This window comes from Scyliorhinus torazame, chromosome 14 (genome assembly GCF_047496885.1).
Source record: "Scyliorhinus torazame isolate Kashiwa2021f chromosome 14, sScyTor2.1, whole genome shotgun sequence".
NCBI lineage: Eukaryota > Metazoa > Chordata > Chondrichthyes > Carcharhiniformes > Scyliorhinidae > Scyliorhinus > Scyliorhinus torazame.
Window position 1 is genome coordinate 123,139,762 of NC_092720.1, and position 14,126 is coordinate 123,153,887.

The window sequence follows — 14,126 nt, forward strand, 5'->3', positions numbered from 1 at the left end:
TTCTTGAATCTTGAATCCGGGGGGCAGAGAAAAAGGTTTCTTTTCCCCATACATATCGTATACTCCCAGATCGATTTTGTTACTACGGAGAGGTCCTTGTTGACGGCGGGGAGGAATTCCGAATGCTCGGTGATCGTCATCTCTGACCATGCCCCACATCTCGGGGGTGTGGTCTTGGAGAAGGGGCCAGCTCGGTAGGCAACGTGGAGCTTGAATGTGGGGTTGCTAGCGGATTTGGGGTTCTGCACAAAGATGACGAGGGTGATTGACGAGTATGTGGGGTTTAATTAAAATAGGGAGGTTCGCCTTTGGTGTTATGAGAAGCTTTGAAAGCAGTGGTGAGAGGCAAGATAATCTCCCATAAGGCGCAGGCTGATAAGGAGACAAGGGAGCAGTGCCATCCACTGGTAAATGAAATTCTGGAAGTTGATGGCAAGTATTCGGAAGATCCCACCCCAGAGCTTTTGCTAGTGGGAAGGAACTGCAGTTTGATCTGTTGTTCACAGCTAAAGCGGTGTGCCATTTGAGGCGGGTAAAAGGAGCAAAGGAGCAATGTACGAGCATCAGAAGAAGGCCAGTGGTTTATTGGCTGGCCAGTTTAGGCAGCAGGCAGCCTCCAGGAGATTATTCAGGTGTGGGATTGGGGGTGGGGATGCTGGTGTCCGCACCCGAGAAGGTGAACAGGGCAATTGAGGAGTTTTACAAAAAGCTGTACAGGTTGGAACCGCCGGGGGATGAGTTGGATATGGTGGAGTTTTTGGAGGGATTGAAGGGCCCATGGTGGAGGAGGAGGACAAGTGGGGCTGGAGGAACCATTGGGGATTAAGGAGGTTCGAACAGTTATAGGAAAAATGCAGACATGCAAGGCTCCGAGGCCAGATGGGTTCCCGATGGAATTTTATAAGAAGTTTACAGACCGGCTGGTACCGCTGTTGGTGGAGATGTTTGAAGATGCGGTGGCAAGGGGGGCACTCTGGGAGATGATGAGGCAGGCCTTCATTTCGCTGCTATTAAAGAAAGACAAAGACCCACAAGAGTGTGGTTTGTATAATTAAAGGTGATACATAACGAGGTTGAGGATGAGCCGGTTGAGTGCGGGAGTGGAGCACGTGTGAGCGGCGTGGTGGTGGTGGTGGTGGGGGGGGGGGGGGCGGGGAGGCAGGCAGGCAATCATGGTCGTATGTTCTGGTCTGGGGAGCTTTGGGGGCTCTTTCTTCAGCACCATGTCGGCGGTCTTGCAAATGGATTTGGAGCCCAATCACCTAAGGGCCAAATTTGGGGTGCGGGTCCTACCGGAGCTACAGACGGGGGCGGATGTTTTAGCCTGCGCCTCGCTGATTGCTTGCAGGTGGGTTCTGTTGAGGTGACGGTCAGTTTCTTCGCCCTGTGCCTCAGTGTGGCTGGGGGATTTAATGGAATTCTTAGACCTTGAAAAGGTTACGTTCACCTTGAGATGAGCGATCGAGGGGTTCTACAATAGTTGGTGCCCATTCATTCTCTATTTGAATGAAGATTTGGAGAGGAGTAGTAGGGTCTTGGGGGGCGTGGGTTGGGGTACAGGGGGGGGGTTGTTTTTTCTTTGCACTGTTTTTGTTTGGGGTGGGGTATGTTTGTTTTTCTTTTGTATAAAATGTTACAAACATAACAAAAATACTTTAAAAAAAAGTTCATCAGTCAACTGTGAATCTGCTCAATTACACAAAACATAGAACATAGAACAGTACAGCACAGTACAGGCCCTTCAGCCCACGATGTTGTGCCGACGATTTATCCTAATCTAAGATCAACCTCACCTACACCCCTTCAATTTACTGCTGTCCATGTGTCTGTCTAAGAGTCGCTTAAATGTCCCTAATGACTCTGACTTCACCATCTCTGCTGGCAGTGCATTCCACACACCCACTACTCTCTGCGTAAAGAACCTACCATTGAACATTGAACATTACAGCGCAGTACAGGCCCTTCGGCCCTCGATGTTGCGCCGACCTGTGAAACCACTCTAAAGCCCATCTACACTATTCCCTTATTGTCCATATGTCTATCCAATGATCATTTGAATGTCCTTAGTGTTGGCGCGTCCACTACTGTTGCAGGCAGGGCATTCCACGCCCTTACTACTCTCTGAGTAAAGAACCTACCTCTGACATCTGTCTTATATCTATCTCCCCTCAATTTAAAGCTTTGTCCCCTCGTGCTAGACATCACCATCCGAGGAAAAAGGCTCTCACTGTCCACCCGATCCAAATCTCTGATCATCTTGTATGCCTCAATTAAGTCACCTCTTAACCTTCTTCTCTCTAACGAAAACAGCCTCAGGTCCCTCAGCCTTTCCTCATAAGATCTTCCCTCCATACCAGGCAACATTCTGGTAAATCTCTTCTGCACCCTTTCCAATGCTTCCACATCCTTCCTATAACGCGGCGACCAGAATTGCAGGCAATACTCCAAATGGGGCCGCACCAGAATTTTGTACAGCTGCAACATGACCTCATGGCTCCGAAACTCAATCACTCTACCAATAAAAGCTAACACACTGTACGCCTTCTTAACAACCCTCTCAACCTGGGTGGCAACTTTCAGGGATCTATGTACATGGACACCGAGATCTCTCTGCTCTTCCACACTGCCAAGAATCTTACCATTAGCCCAGTACTCAGTCTTCCTGTTATTCCTTCCAAAATGAATCACCTCACTTTTCTGCATTAAACTCCATTTGCCACCTCTCAGCCCAGCGCTGCAGCTTATCTATGTCCCTCTGTAACTTGTAACATCCTTCCGCACTGTCCACAACTCCACCGACTTTAGTGTCATCTGCAAATTTACTCACCCATCCTTCTACGCCCTCCTCCAGGTCATTTATAAAAATGACAAACAGCAGTGGCCCCAAAACAGATCCTTGTGGTACACCACTAGTAACTGGACTCCAGTCTGAACATTTCCCATCAACCACCACCCTTTGTCTTCTTCCAGCTAGCCAATTTCTGATCCAAACTGCCAAATCACCCTGAATCCCATGCCTCCGTATTTTCTGCAGTAGCCTACCTCTGACATCTCCCCTATATCTTCCTCCAATCACCTTAAAATTATGTCCCCTCGTGACAGCTATTTCCACCCTGGGGAAAAGCCTCTGGCTATCCACTCTATCCATGCCTGTCATCACCTTGTACACCTCTATCAAGTCACCTCTCTGCCTTCTTCGCTCCAGTGAGAAAAGCGCTAGCTCCCTCAACCTTTCTTCATAAGACATGCCCTCCAGTCCAGGCAGCATCCTGGTATATCTCCTCTGTACCCTCGCCAAAGCATCCACATCCTTCCTATAATGAGGCGACCAGAACTGGACACAATATTTCAAGTGTGGTCTAACTAGAGTTTTATAAAGCTGTAGCACAACCTCGCGGCTCTTAAACTCAATCCCCCTGTTAATGAAAGCCAACACGAGCAGCACGGTGGCCTAGTGGTTAGCACAGCTGCCTCGCGACACCGAGGTCCCAGGTTCGATCCTGGCTCTGGATCACTGTCCGTGTGGAGTTTGCACATTCTCCCAGTATCTGCGTGGGTTTCGCCCCCACAATCCAAAAACGTGCAGAGTAGGTGGATTGGCCACGCTAAATTTCCCCTTATTTGGAAAAAAATAATTGGGTAATCTAAAATTTTTTTAAAAACACCTTCTTAACAACCCTATCAACCTGGGTGGCAACTTTGAGGGATCTATGTATGTGGACTCCAAGATCCCTCTGTTCCTCCACACTTCCAAGAATCCTGCCTTTAACCCTGTTTTTCAGCATTCAAATTCGACCTTCCAAAATGAATCACTTCACATCAAGGTTGAATTCCATTTGCCACTTCTCAGCCCAGCTCTGCATCCTGTCAATGTCCTGTTGTAACCTGCAACAACCCTCAACACTGTCTACAACTCCCCCAACCTTTGTGTCATCGGCAAACTTACTAACCCACCCTGCCACTTCCTCATCCAAGTCATTTATAAAAACCACAAAGAGCAGAGGTCCCAGAACAGATCCCTGCGGGACACCACTGGTCACCGACTTCCAGGAGGAATGCTTCCCATCCACTACCACTCGCTGTCTTCTTTCGGCCAGCCAATTCTGTATCCAGACAGCCAAATTTCCCTGTATCTCATGCCCCCTAACTTTCTGAATGAGCCTACCATGGGGAGCCTTATCAAATGCCTTACTGAAATCCATATACACCACATCCACTGCCTTCATCAATGTGTCGCGTCACATCCTCAAAGAATTCAATGAGGTTTGTGAGGCATGACCTGCCCTCACAAAGCCATGTTGACTATCTTTAATCAAACTATGTTTTCTAAATAATCACAAATCCTATCTCTCAGAATCCTTTCCAACAGTTTGCTCACCACAGACGCAAGACTGATGGGTCTGTAATTCCCAGGGATTTCCCGATTCCCTTTCTTGAACAGGGGAACAACATTTGCCTCCCTCCAATCATCCGGTACTACTCCAGTGGAGAGTGAGGACGCAAAGATCATCGCCAACGGCATAGCAATCTCCTCCCTCGCTTCCCGTAGTAACCTTGGGTATATCCCATCAGGCCCAGGGGACTTATCTATCCTGATGCTTTTCAAAATTTCCAGCACATCTTCCTTATTAATATCAACCTGTTTTGAGTCTGAGTCTATTAACCTGGTTCACACTGTTCTCATGAGCAACAAGGTCCCTCTCTCTAGTGAATACTGAAGCAAAATATTCATTTAGGGCCTCCCCCATTTCCTCAGACTCTAGGCACAAGTTCCCTCCACTATCCCTGATCGGCTCTACTCTCACTCTGATCATCCTCTTATTTCTCACAGAAGTGTAGAACGCCTTGGGGTTTTCCCTAATCCTTCCCGCTAGGGTTTTTTCATGCCCCCTTCTAGGTCTCCTCAGTCCATTTTTGAGTTCCTTCCTGACTACCTTGTAACCTTCTAGAGCCGAGTCAGATCCTTGCTTCCTCAACCTTACGTAAGCTTCCTTCTTCCTCTTGACTAGAAGCTCCGCTTCTCTTGTCATCCAAGGCTCCTTCACCTTACCATTCCTTCCTCGTCTCAGTGGGACAAAACAATTCAGCACTCGCAGCAAGTGCGCCTTAAACAATCCCCACATTACTGTTGTGCATTTCCCCAAGAACAATTGTTCCCACTTTATGCTCCTCAGCTCCTGTCTAATAGCAGTATAATTTCCCCTCCCCCAATTAAATACCTTCCCATACTGTGTGTTCCTATCCCTCTCCATGACTATGGTAAAGATCAAGGAGTTGTGGTCACTGTCACCGAAATGCTCTCCCACCGAGACATCTGACACCTGGCCTGGTTCGTTGCCGAGCACCAAGTCCAATATGCCCTCTCCCCTAGTCGGCCTATCTACATATTGAGTCAAGAATCATTCCTGTACACACCTGACAAAATCTGCTCCATCCAAACCATTTGCACAAAGGAGGTTCCAGTCAATATTAGGGAAGTTGAAGTCACCCATGACAACAACTCTGTTACTTCTGCACTGTTCCAAGATCTGTCGCCCAATCTGTTCCTCTATCTCTCTGCTGCTATTGGGGGGTCTATAGAAAACTCCCAATAAAGTGACTGCTCCTTTCTTGTTTCTAACTTCCACCCATACTGACTCAGAAAACAAAGCCTCCTCAACTACCTACTTTTCTGCAGCTGTGGTGCACTCCCTAATTAACAGTGCCACTCCCCCTCCTCTTTTACCTCCCTCCCTATTCTTCTGAAAACATCTAAACCTGGAACATCTAACAACCATTCCTGCCCTTGTGAAATCCATGTCTCCGTAATGGCCACAACATCGTAGTTCCCAGTATTGATCCATGCTCTAAGTTCATCTCCCTCATTCCTGACACTCCTTGCATTGAAACAGACACACTTTTACCCATTCCACTGAGTGCAACTTTGCCTTATCAACTGTCTATCCTTCCTCACAGACTTGCTGCATACCATTTCTGCCTGTTCAACAGCTACCCTATCCTCTGATCCATAGCTTGGGTTCCCATCCCCCTGCCAAACTAGTTTAAACCCTCCCGAAGAGCTCTAGCAACCCTCCCACCCAGAATATTGGTGCCCCTCCAGTTTAGGTGCAATCTGTCCTTCATGTACAGGTCCCACCTTCCCCAGAAGATATCCCAATGATCCACATATCTAGGGGCTTTTCACAGTAACTTAATTGAAGCCTACTTGTGACAATAAGCAATCATTATTATTATTATATCTGAAGCCTTCCCTCCTGCACCTGCACCAGCCCTGTCGCCACGTGTTCAGCTGCACTCGCTCTCTGTTCCTTGCCTCACTTGCATGTGGCACCGGTAGCAATCCTGAGATCGCTACTCTGCTTGTCCTGCTCTTTAGCTTCCAGCCTCGCTCCCTAAAATCACTTTTTAGATCCTCATCCCTTTTCTTAGCTATGTCGTTGGTGCCTATGTGCACCACGACGTCTGGTTGCTCCCCCTCCCCCTTAAGAATCCTGTGGACTTGATCAGAGACATCCCTGGCCCTGGCACCCGGGAGGCAACATGCCTTCCGGGAGTCTCGCTCGCGACCACAGAATCTCCTATCCATTCCCCTAACCATTGAGTCTCCTATCACTATTGCTTTTCTATTCTTCCCCCTTCCCTCCTGAGCCACAGAGCCAGACTCAGTACCAGAGACCTGGCCGCTAGGGCCTTTCCCCGGTAGGTCATCCCCCCCCCAACAGCATTGAAAACAGTATACTTGTTTTGAAGGGGAACGGCCACGAGGGATCCCTGCACTGTCTGCCCGTTCGTTTTCCTTCCCCTGACTGTAACCCAGCTACTCTTGTCCTGTACCTTGAAAAATCAAAATCGCTTATTATCACAAGTAGGCTTCAAATGAAGTTACTGTGAAAAGCCCCTAGTCGCCTCATTCCGGCGCCTGTTCGGGGAGGCTGGTATGGGAATTGAACCGTGCTGCTGGCCTGCCTTGGTCTGCTTTCAAAGCCAGCGATTTAGCCCTGTGCTAAACCAGCCCCTATCTTGCGTGTGGCTACCTCCCTGTAACTCCACTCTATCACCCCCTCTGCCTCCCGGATCATGTGAAGTTCATTCAGCTCCAGCTCCAGTTCCCTAACGCGGTCTCTGAGGAGCTGGAGTTGGGTCGCACTTCCCGCAGATGTAGTCAGCGGGGCCACTGGTGGTATCCCTCACCACCCACATCCTACAGGAGGAGCATGCAACTGCCCTAGCCTCCATACCCTCTGATCTGAATTCACAAAGAGATTTAAAAGGGGGGCGGGGGGGGAAAGAAAGATTAAACACCCATTAGGCCCTTATACTGTTGCTGCTCTCCCAAGTGAAACCTCGAAAATTGGTGATTCTGCGAAATGAAAGAATGATAGCTTGTTGCGCCCCCCCGCCGCCAAACAAAAAGAGAAAATAACTTTCCTCTTTGGTTTCTAAAGAAAAAACAAAGTTAGGATCTATCAAACCAGGTTTCACTTTGCAATCTGACTTGTCCAGTATTAAGAGATGGGATCATAACATAAGTCTGTGTGTAGTAATGGGAATACAATGAGTGCGTGTGCTGTAGAGGGTGGCAGTACTGCTGTGTGTGTTAGAGGAGGAGCAAGCATTAATGCTGATGTTTATGTGTAGTGAAGAGAAAATAGGGGAGCTTGAGTCTATAATCTGTGTTTCAACCTGTTTGGGGCTCAGTTGTATGCTGTAGACAGGAGATAAGATACACGCTGGAGTGGAGTATTCAATCTGCTTGATATCTGGGACACATTTTATAGACTGCCATTGAGCGTTCTGTCTGTGCAGGAGTAAATGAAAAGGACTTGATGTATTGGTTATTGGCACACTGTAAATCACTCTATCAATTAACTACAGAGGCAGTGGGGGGGTAAACTGTTCCAACACAGTGCGCATTCTCAGTAAAGAATAGCCACCCTCACGTGTGTAAAATTAATCACCCTTTTTCATTATCTTATGTCTCAAACCATACAGAACTCCCCTGGACAGAGGGGGAAACTTGACCTGTGGCCTCACACATCTCCCTAGAGGGTTGAATGGTGACCTGAACCTCTGAGTCCCAGGCTTGGTTCCAAATTGCAGTCGGTCACCTACTCCCATTTCCCTGCAGACGCTATTCACTATAGTCACGAGGACATGTACAACGTTGGCCTGCATCACCTTCCAAACCTCCCTCATATGGTAACGTTTGGTAGATTCTTAGTGGTACAACCAATGAGAATTTTCCTTTGGATTGATTAGTCCATTTCAAGTGTTTCACTAAGTTTACTGGGTATGAAGGAGAGGGGGCAGAATGGGTGGTGGGAAGGACCAGTACCCCTGAACAGCTGCAAATCACTTCCATCACAGTATCACATGAACATTATATGTTTGGCAGGGGCTTAAGGACCTCCCTCTCTCTCGAAGGTCATGCCAGCTTCCAGATTCACGCATTCTAACTTAACCCAAATAGGCTGATGCAGAAAGATCTTACCTGTTGGGTTAGCAGCCCGCAGGATAGCTCCCTGCGGTATCAGCAGCAGCTTGCCTTTGCCTGAGGGGTTCTTGCTGTTGGTTGTTAGGTAGAGTTTGGTCCCTGGGGGCAGATTAGCCAGGTTGGCCAAGTTGGTGGCTGGGAGCTGCAGCGTGGCCATAACTGAGGGATAAAAAAATACGTGAGAGGAGACACCGATAAACTTAGGCACTTTACACATCTGAATTGGGTTTAGCTGGTTTACAAACTGAGGTTGAACCGACAGAATCAAGTGCACTGTGATATTTACTGACTGAAGGATTTAAATAGCTTCAGGTTCTGATATGTTTGGATGATGGGCTGGATTCTCCGGTCCTCCAGGCCACGCATCGCTCAGCGGGCGCCATTCACTGGTGGCGGGATTCTATACTCCCGATGCTTGTCAATGAAGTTTCTGATTTAAGCCATCCCACACTGCTGGGAAACCCGTGGGTGGGAGGTGCGCTGCCGGCAGGAAAAGAGAATCCCGACAGCCAGAGAATTCCGGTCAATATCCTGCTTCTGGTTTTTACCAAAACCAAAACACTTTTTATGGTCTGTGCTGCTTAGGTTAGAGGTTCCCAACCGGTGTGCCATGAAATAAGATTCAAAATGATTAAATATTCATGCAAATACAGTAAATCATATCTTGGTTTTCAGCTCAGTGGTCAGTATCTCCAAGTCCCGATGAACCTCGGGCCTCCCATGCCTGCGTCGGCTGGGAAGGCAATAACATGCACGGTTTGGATTTTTTAAACATTGGTCAGGCACATATGCATGGGTCTAATCAATGTAAAAAATCAGAACTACTCGTACGTGACCCTTTCCTGGCCGGCGCATGCATAGTTCGGATTGCCAACATAAAACATTCCCAACCGCGCATGTGCAGCCCTTTCCTGGCTGACGCATGCACAGGAGATCCCAGGTTCTTTGAGAATTGGAGATGCCGACCATGGAGTTGAAGATAAAGTCCCCGTGCGCAGCGCAAAAAGCAAAAACATAAAAACGGCGCAAGAGCCTGGGAGAAGCAGGGAGACGGGGAGAGGTTGAAAAAAAAACAGGAGAGAAGACAGGGAGAAGTAAAAAAAAAACAATGTTCCGAGTAAGGGAAGAGACAGAGGTAGGAAACAGGAATCAATAAAGTTAAGAAAAAGACAAAAAGGCTCCAGTATTGTATTTGACATGCAAATGGTGATAAGGCTCTCATTGTAAACTTCTTAAACTAATAAAAATTGTATTAAATGGTGAACTGAAAAGTTTTTAGGAGGTTTTAGAGATAAAAAGCTTTTGCAAGAGGGCAGTTAAGTTGGAGAAAATTGAAGGTGTGCCTCAGAATTATTTACGGTATAAAGGTGTGCCATGACGTCACAAAGGTGGGGAACCACTGGTTTAGGTAAACAAACTGGAACTTGCTCAGTACTTCTCGACCCTGTGTGAGCCAACGCAGAAATATCACCTATGCCTTCAGGGCTCCCCATGTTTGTGAACAGTACTTTTTGGGATGTGGGGAAATTAGTCGGCAGCACTCTCACCTGAGCCACAAGGTTAAATGTTCAAGTACTGTTCCAGGTTGAGCGTAAAAATCAAGGCTGAAATGCAGTGCAGGATTGAAGGGGTGCTGCACTGGCGGAGTTGCTGTGGCTCAGATGAGATGTTAAACCGAAGTCCCGTCTACCCTTTCAGGTGAAAGTAACAGATCCCATGATGCGAATCTGAACAAGAACAGGGCAGTTATCTCCGCTATCCTGGCTAATATTAAACCTCAAACAACATCACAAAAACAGATTATGTGGGAGTTTGCGATGCACAAATTGGTTCCAGTGTTTCCAATATTACAACAGGAACAACATTTCAATAACGCTTCATTGGCCTTGGGAATACCAAGTGGTCATGAAAGACCGATACAAATGTCTGTCTTTCTATTAGTAAGCACAGCAATAGTTGCCGACAGATAGATCAATAGGGTTAGATATGACCCCAAATATCTGCAAACTGAACCGACTGCTTTCTTTACCATAACGTGTCTTTTATTCTCTACATTAACTATTCAGCACTTTGATTAGATTGTTGTAAAGACCTCACACCAAGGTATCGTTTATACTACATCTACCTTGGCCCAGGGTACCAAAGGACAGGAACTGATTGTGTTGAAGAAACGTTGGCAGTGGCCTTCTTCCCTTTTTTGCCTTTCACCCTGACAATGCACAAAGAACTCTGCATTCCTCCAATTCCGGCCTCTTGGGCACGCCTGGTTTCCTTTAGACAGTCTGCGGTCTGAGGCTCTGAAGTCTGTAATTCCCCCCCTTAACCCTCACTGTCTCTCTCCTCCATTAAGGTGCTCCTTTAACCTCTCCTTAACAAACACGCTCAATACTCCTTATGTGGCTCAGTGCCAAATTTTGTTTGCTAAGTGCTTTGAGACATTGTGTGGCATTAAAGGTGCTAAATAAATGCAAGCTGTTGTTTTCCTTCCTTTATTTCCCCCTTCCTTGCCCTGCACTCTGCTGTTCTGAAAGTGTTGAGCTTTCCTGCATACAATTCCACCCTCCAGCAACAGGCCTCAGCAGCCATGATGAGACCAGCCATGATCATACTCAACGGTGGAGCAGGCTCGAGAGGCTGAATTGCCTACTCCTAATCCATGTGTTCTAAGAAAGAACTGCTCTGGCTGATTGGGCTGTCCAGCTCTTGGTCTGTAGTACTGTAGGTGACAGCACCCAAGCACAAATATGGTGTTCATGATCAAAAAGGGGATTTCTTGATTAATATGAAGATCAGGGGTTACGGGGAGAAGGCAGGATAATAGGGATGAGGAACATATCAGCCACGAACAAATGACGGAGCTGACTCGATGGGCCTCAGGAAGGACATACTGGCACTGGAGCGGGTCCAGCGGAGATTCACACGGATGATCCCAGGAATGGTAGGCCGAACATACGATGAACGTCTGAGGATCCTGGGATTATATTCATTGGAGTTTAGGAGGTTGAGGGGAGGTCTAATAGAAACTTACAAGATAATGAATGGCTTAGATAGTGTGGACGTAGGGAAGTTGTTTCCATTAGCAGGGGAGACTAGGACCCGGGGGCACAGCCTTAGAATAAAAGGGAGTCACTTTAGAACAGAGATGAGGAGAAATTTCTTCAGCCAGAGAGTGGTGGGTCTGTGGAATTCATTGCCACAGAGGGCGGTGGAGGCTGGGACGTTGAGTGTCTTTAAGAGAGAAGTTGATAAATTCTTGATTTCTCGAGGAATTAAGGGCAATGGAGAGCGGGTAAATGGAGTTGAAATCAGCCATGATTGAATGGTGGAGTGGACTCGATGGGCCGAATGGCCTTACGTCCACTCCTATGTCTTATGGTCTTATGGCCAAATGGCCCACTTCTGTTCCTATATCTTATCAACTTTTATTTCACCTGAAAGGTGCAGGCTGTTTGATGGTGCCGGTGAAGGTCACCTATCAAACACTTGCACTGTCCGGAAGGAGTATCTAGATGTCTACGGAGAAAGAGAAGTCTTAATGATTTTCCCCCTCAGTGGAACTCAAGCATCCATGTTGCTGCCCCAATATGATACCAACTAGGCTCTGCGGCAGCTCTCGCCTCTGAATCAGAAATCAAGATTCAAGTCCCAGTTCAACATATAATCCAGGCTGACACTGCAGTGCAGTACAAAAGGAGTGCTAGACTGTCAGATGTGCTGTCCTTCAGATCGGAAATTTAACCAAGCCTCTCAGGCGTAAAAGATCACACGGTATGATTCAAAGATGAGCAAGGGAATTTTCCGCGAGGTACTGATCAAGTTACCTCTCAAACGTCATCACTAAAGCAGCTCGTTTATCTGTTTTGTTTGCGGGAGGCTGTTGAGTGCAAATTGGCCATCATATTTCCACATAACAGTGGCTACGCTTCAAAGATACTTCATTGACTATGAAGTGTTTTAGGGCATCATGGGGCTATGAAGAATAATAAATGCAATTTATTCTTCCTAAACCAGAGTTTGAAATTGAAGAGACCTTCCTGGTTGACAAGGGGCTACAACATTGGGTGGAGGGTCTAACCACTGATTTAGAGGATATGGTTGCATGAGCAACAAGACAACACAACAGAAAATGAATGCATCTGATATATACCTCACCATTTACAATGACGCGACGTCCAAATGCAATGTGTCTGCTATGTGGAATGGCCAATATAAAGTGGCAATGTTAGTTCTGAGTTAATTTCACCGCCTTAACTTTGTGTGCGTGAAGTGTCTTGACCCAATGGACAGCTGAGTTATTTAATTATTAACTGGGTTTGCAATCTACTTTACTCTCGGTCTAGTTTTAAGGCTTTGTGGATGTTGCTATTCCTGTGTGAATAAGTGGCTGTTTGAAAAAGGCATGACATTTATTTTAATTTCTGGCACAAGTGATAACTGATGGAAAGCTGCCAAACTAATTCCACAATATGATATAAAGCAAACCAGCCATCTTATAGCTTCAATGTAAAGTGAATGAAATGCACTGAATATTGTTCAAGTACAATCAGCTGCAAACTCCATGATTCTCACTCAGCCAAGCTGTCATAGCCTCAGAGTCAGAGTCAGGCAGAGCTTTCCAAGCAAGCCAAAGAGGAACCAGGCAACGTGCCACAACAACTATCGTCTGGTGGCCTTGACATCGACCATTATGAAGTGCTTCGAGAGTTGGTCATGAGGCACATCTACTCCATACTCCCAGAATGACTAGATCCACTGCAATTCACAGACCGCCACAACGGGTCCACAGCTGATGCTATCTCCCTGGCCCTACACTCATCCCTGGAGCATCTCGACAACAAGGACTCCTACGTCAGACTCCTATTTATTGACTTTTGCTCCGCCTTCAACACCATAATCCCAGCCAAGTTCATATCAAAGCTCCAAAACCTAGGACTTGGTTCCTCGCTCTGCTACTAGAGTTCCTCGACTTTCAGATCCATAGACCACAATCAGTAAGGATAAGCACCTCTTCCATGACAGTCCTCAATACCGGGACCCGCAAGACTGTGTACTTAGTCCCCTACTATACTCCCTATACACACACGACTATGTGGCAAAATTTGGCTCCAACTCCACCTACAAGTTTACTTACAACACATCTGTAGTGGGTCGGATCACGAACAACGATGAGTCAGAATACAGGAGAGATATAGAGAAACTAGTGGAGTGGTGTTACTACAATTTCTCCCTCAATGTCAGCAAAATCAAAGAGCTGGTCATTGACTTCAGGAAGCAAACTACTGTACACACCCCTGTCTGCATCAACGGGGCCGAGGTGGAGATGGTTGACAGCTTCAAATTCCTGGTGTGCACATCACCAACAATCTGTCCTGGTCCACCCACGTCGACGCTACCACCAAGAAAGCACGACAGCGCTATATTTTCTCGGAAAACTTAAGGAAATTCGGCATGTCCACATTGAGTTTTTCCAAGTTTTACAGATGCACCACAGAAAGCATCTTATATGGCTTCATCACAGCCTGGTATGACAATTGCTCGACCCAAGACCATAAGAAACTACAGAGAATCATGAATACCACCCAGTCCATCACACAAACCCGCCTCCCACCCGTTGACTCTATCTACACCTCCC

The 14,126-nt window shown here is 47.0% G+C and overlaps 1 protein-coding gene across 4 annotated transcripts in view; it reads right to left on the reverse strand.

The window, feature by feature from the left end:
- The window catches only part of yeats2 (YEATS domain containing 2), a 210,402-nt gene that overhangs the window by 30,488 nt on the left and 165,788 nt on the right, over window positions 1-14,126 (reverse strand). For all 4 annotated transcript variants that reach the window (XM_072474759.1, XM_072474758.1, XM_072474756.1 and 1 more), the window contains one exon: window positions 8,492-8,653. In XM_072474759.1, coding sequence (XP_072330860.1) covers window positions 8,492-8,653 — 162 coding nt within the window. The remainder of the gene's footprint in view (window positions 1-8,491; window positions 8,654-14,126) is intronic.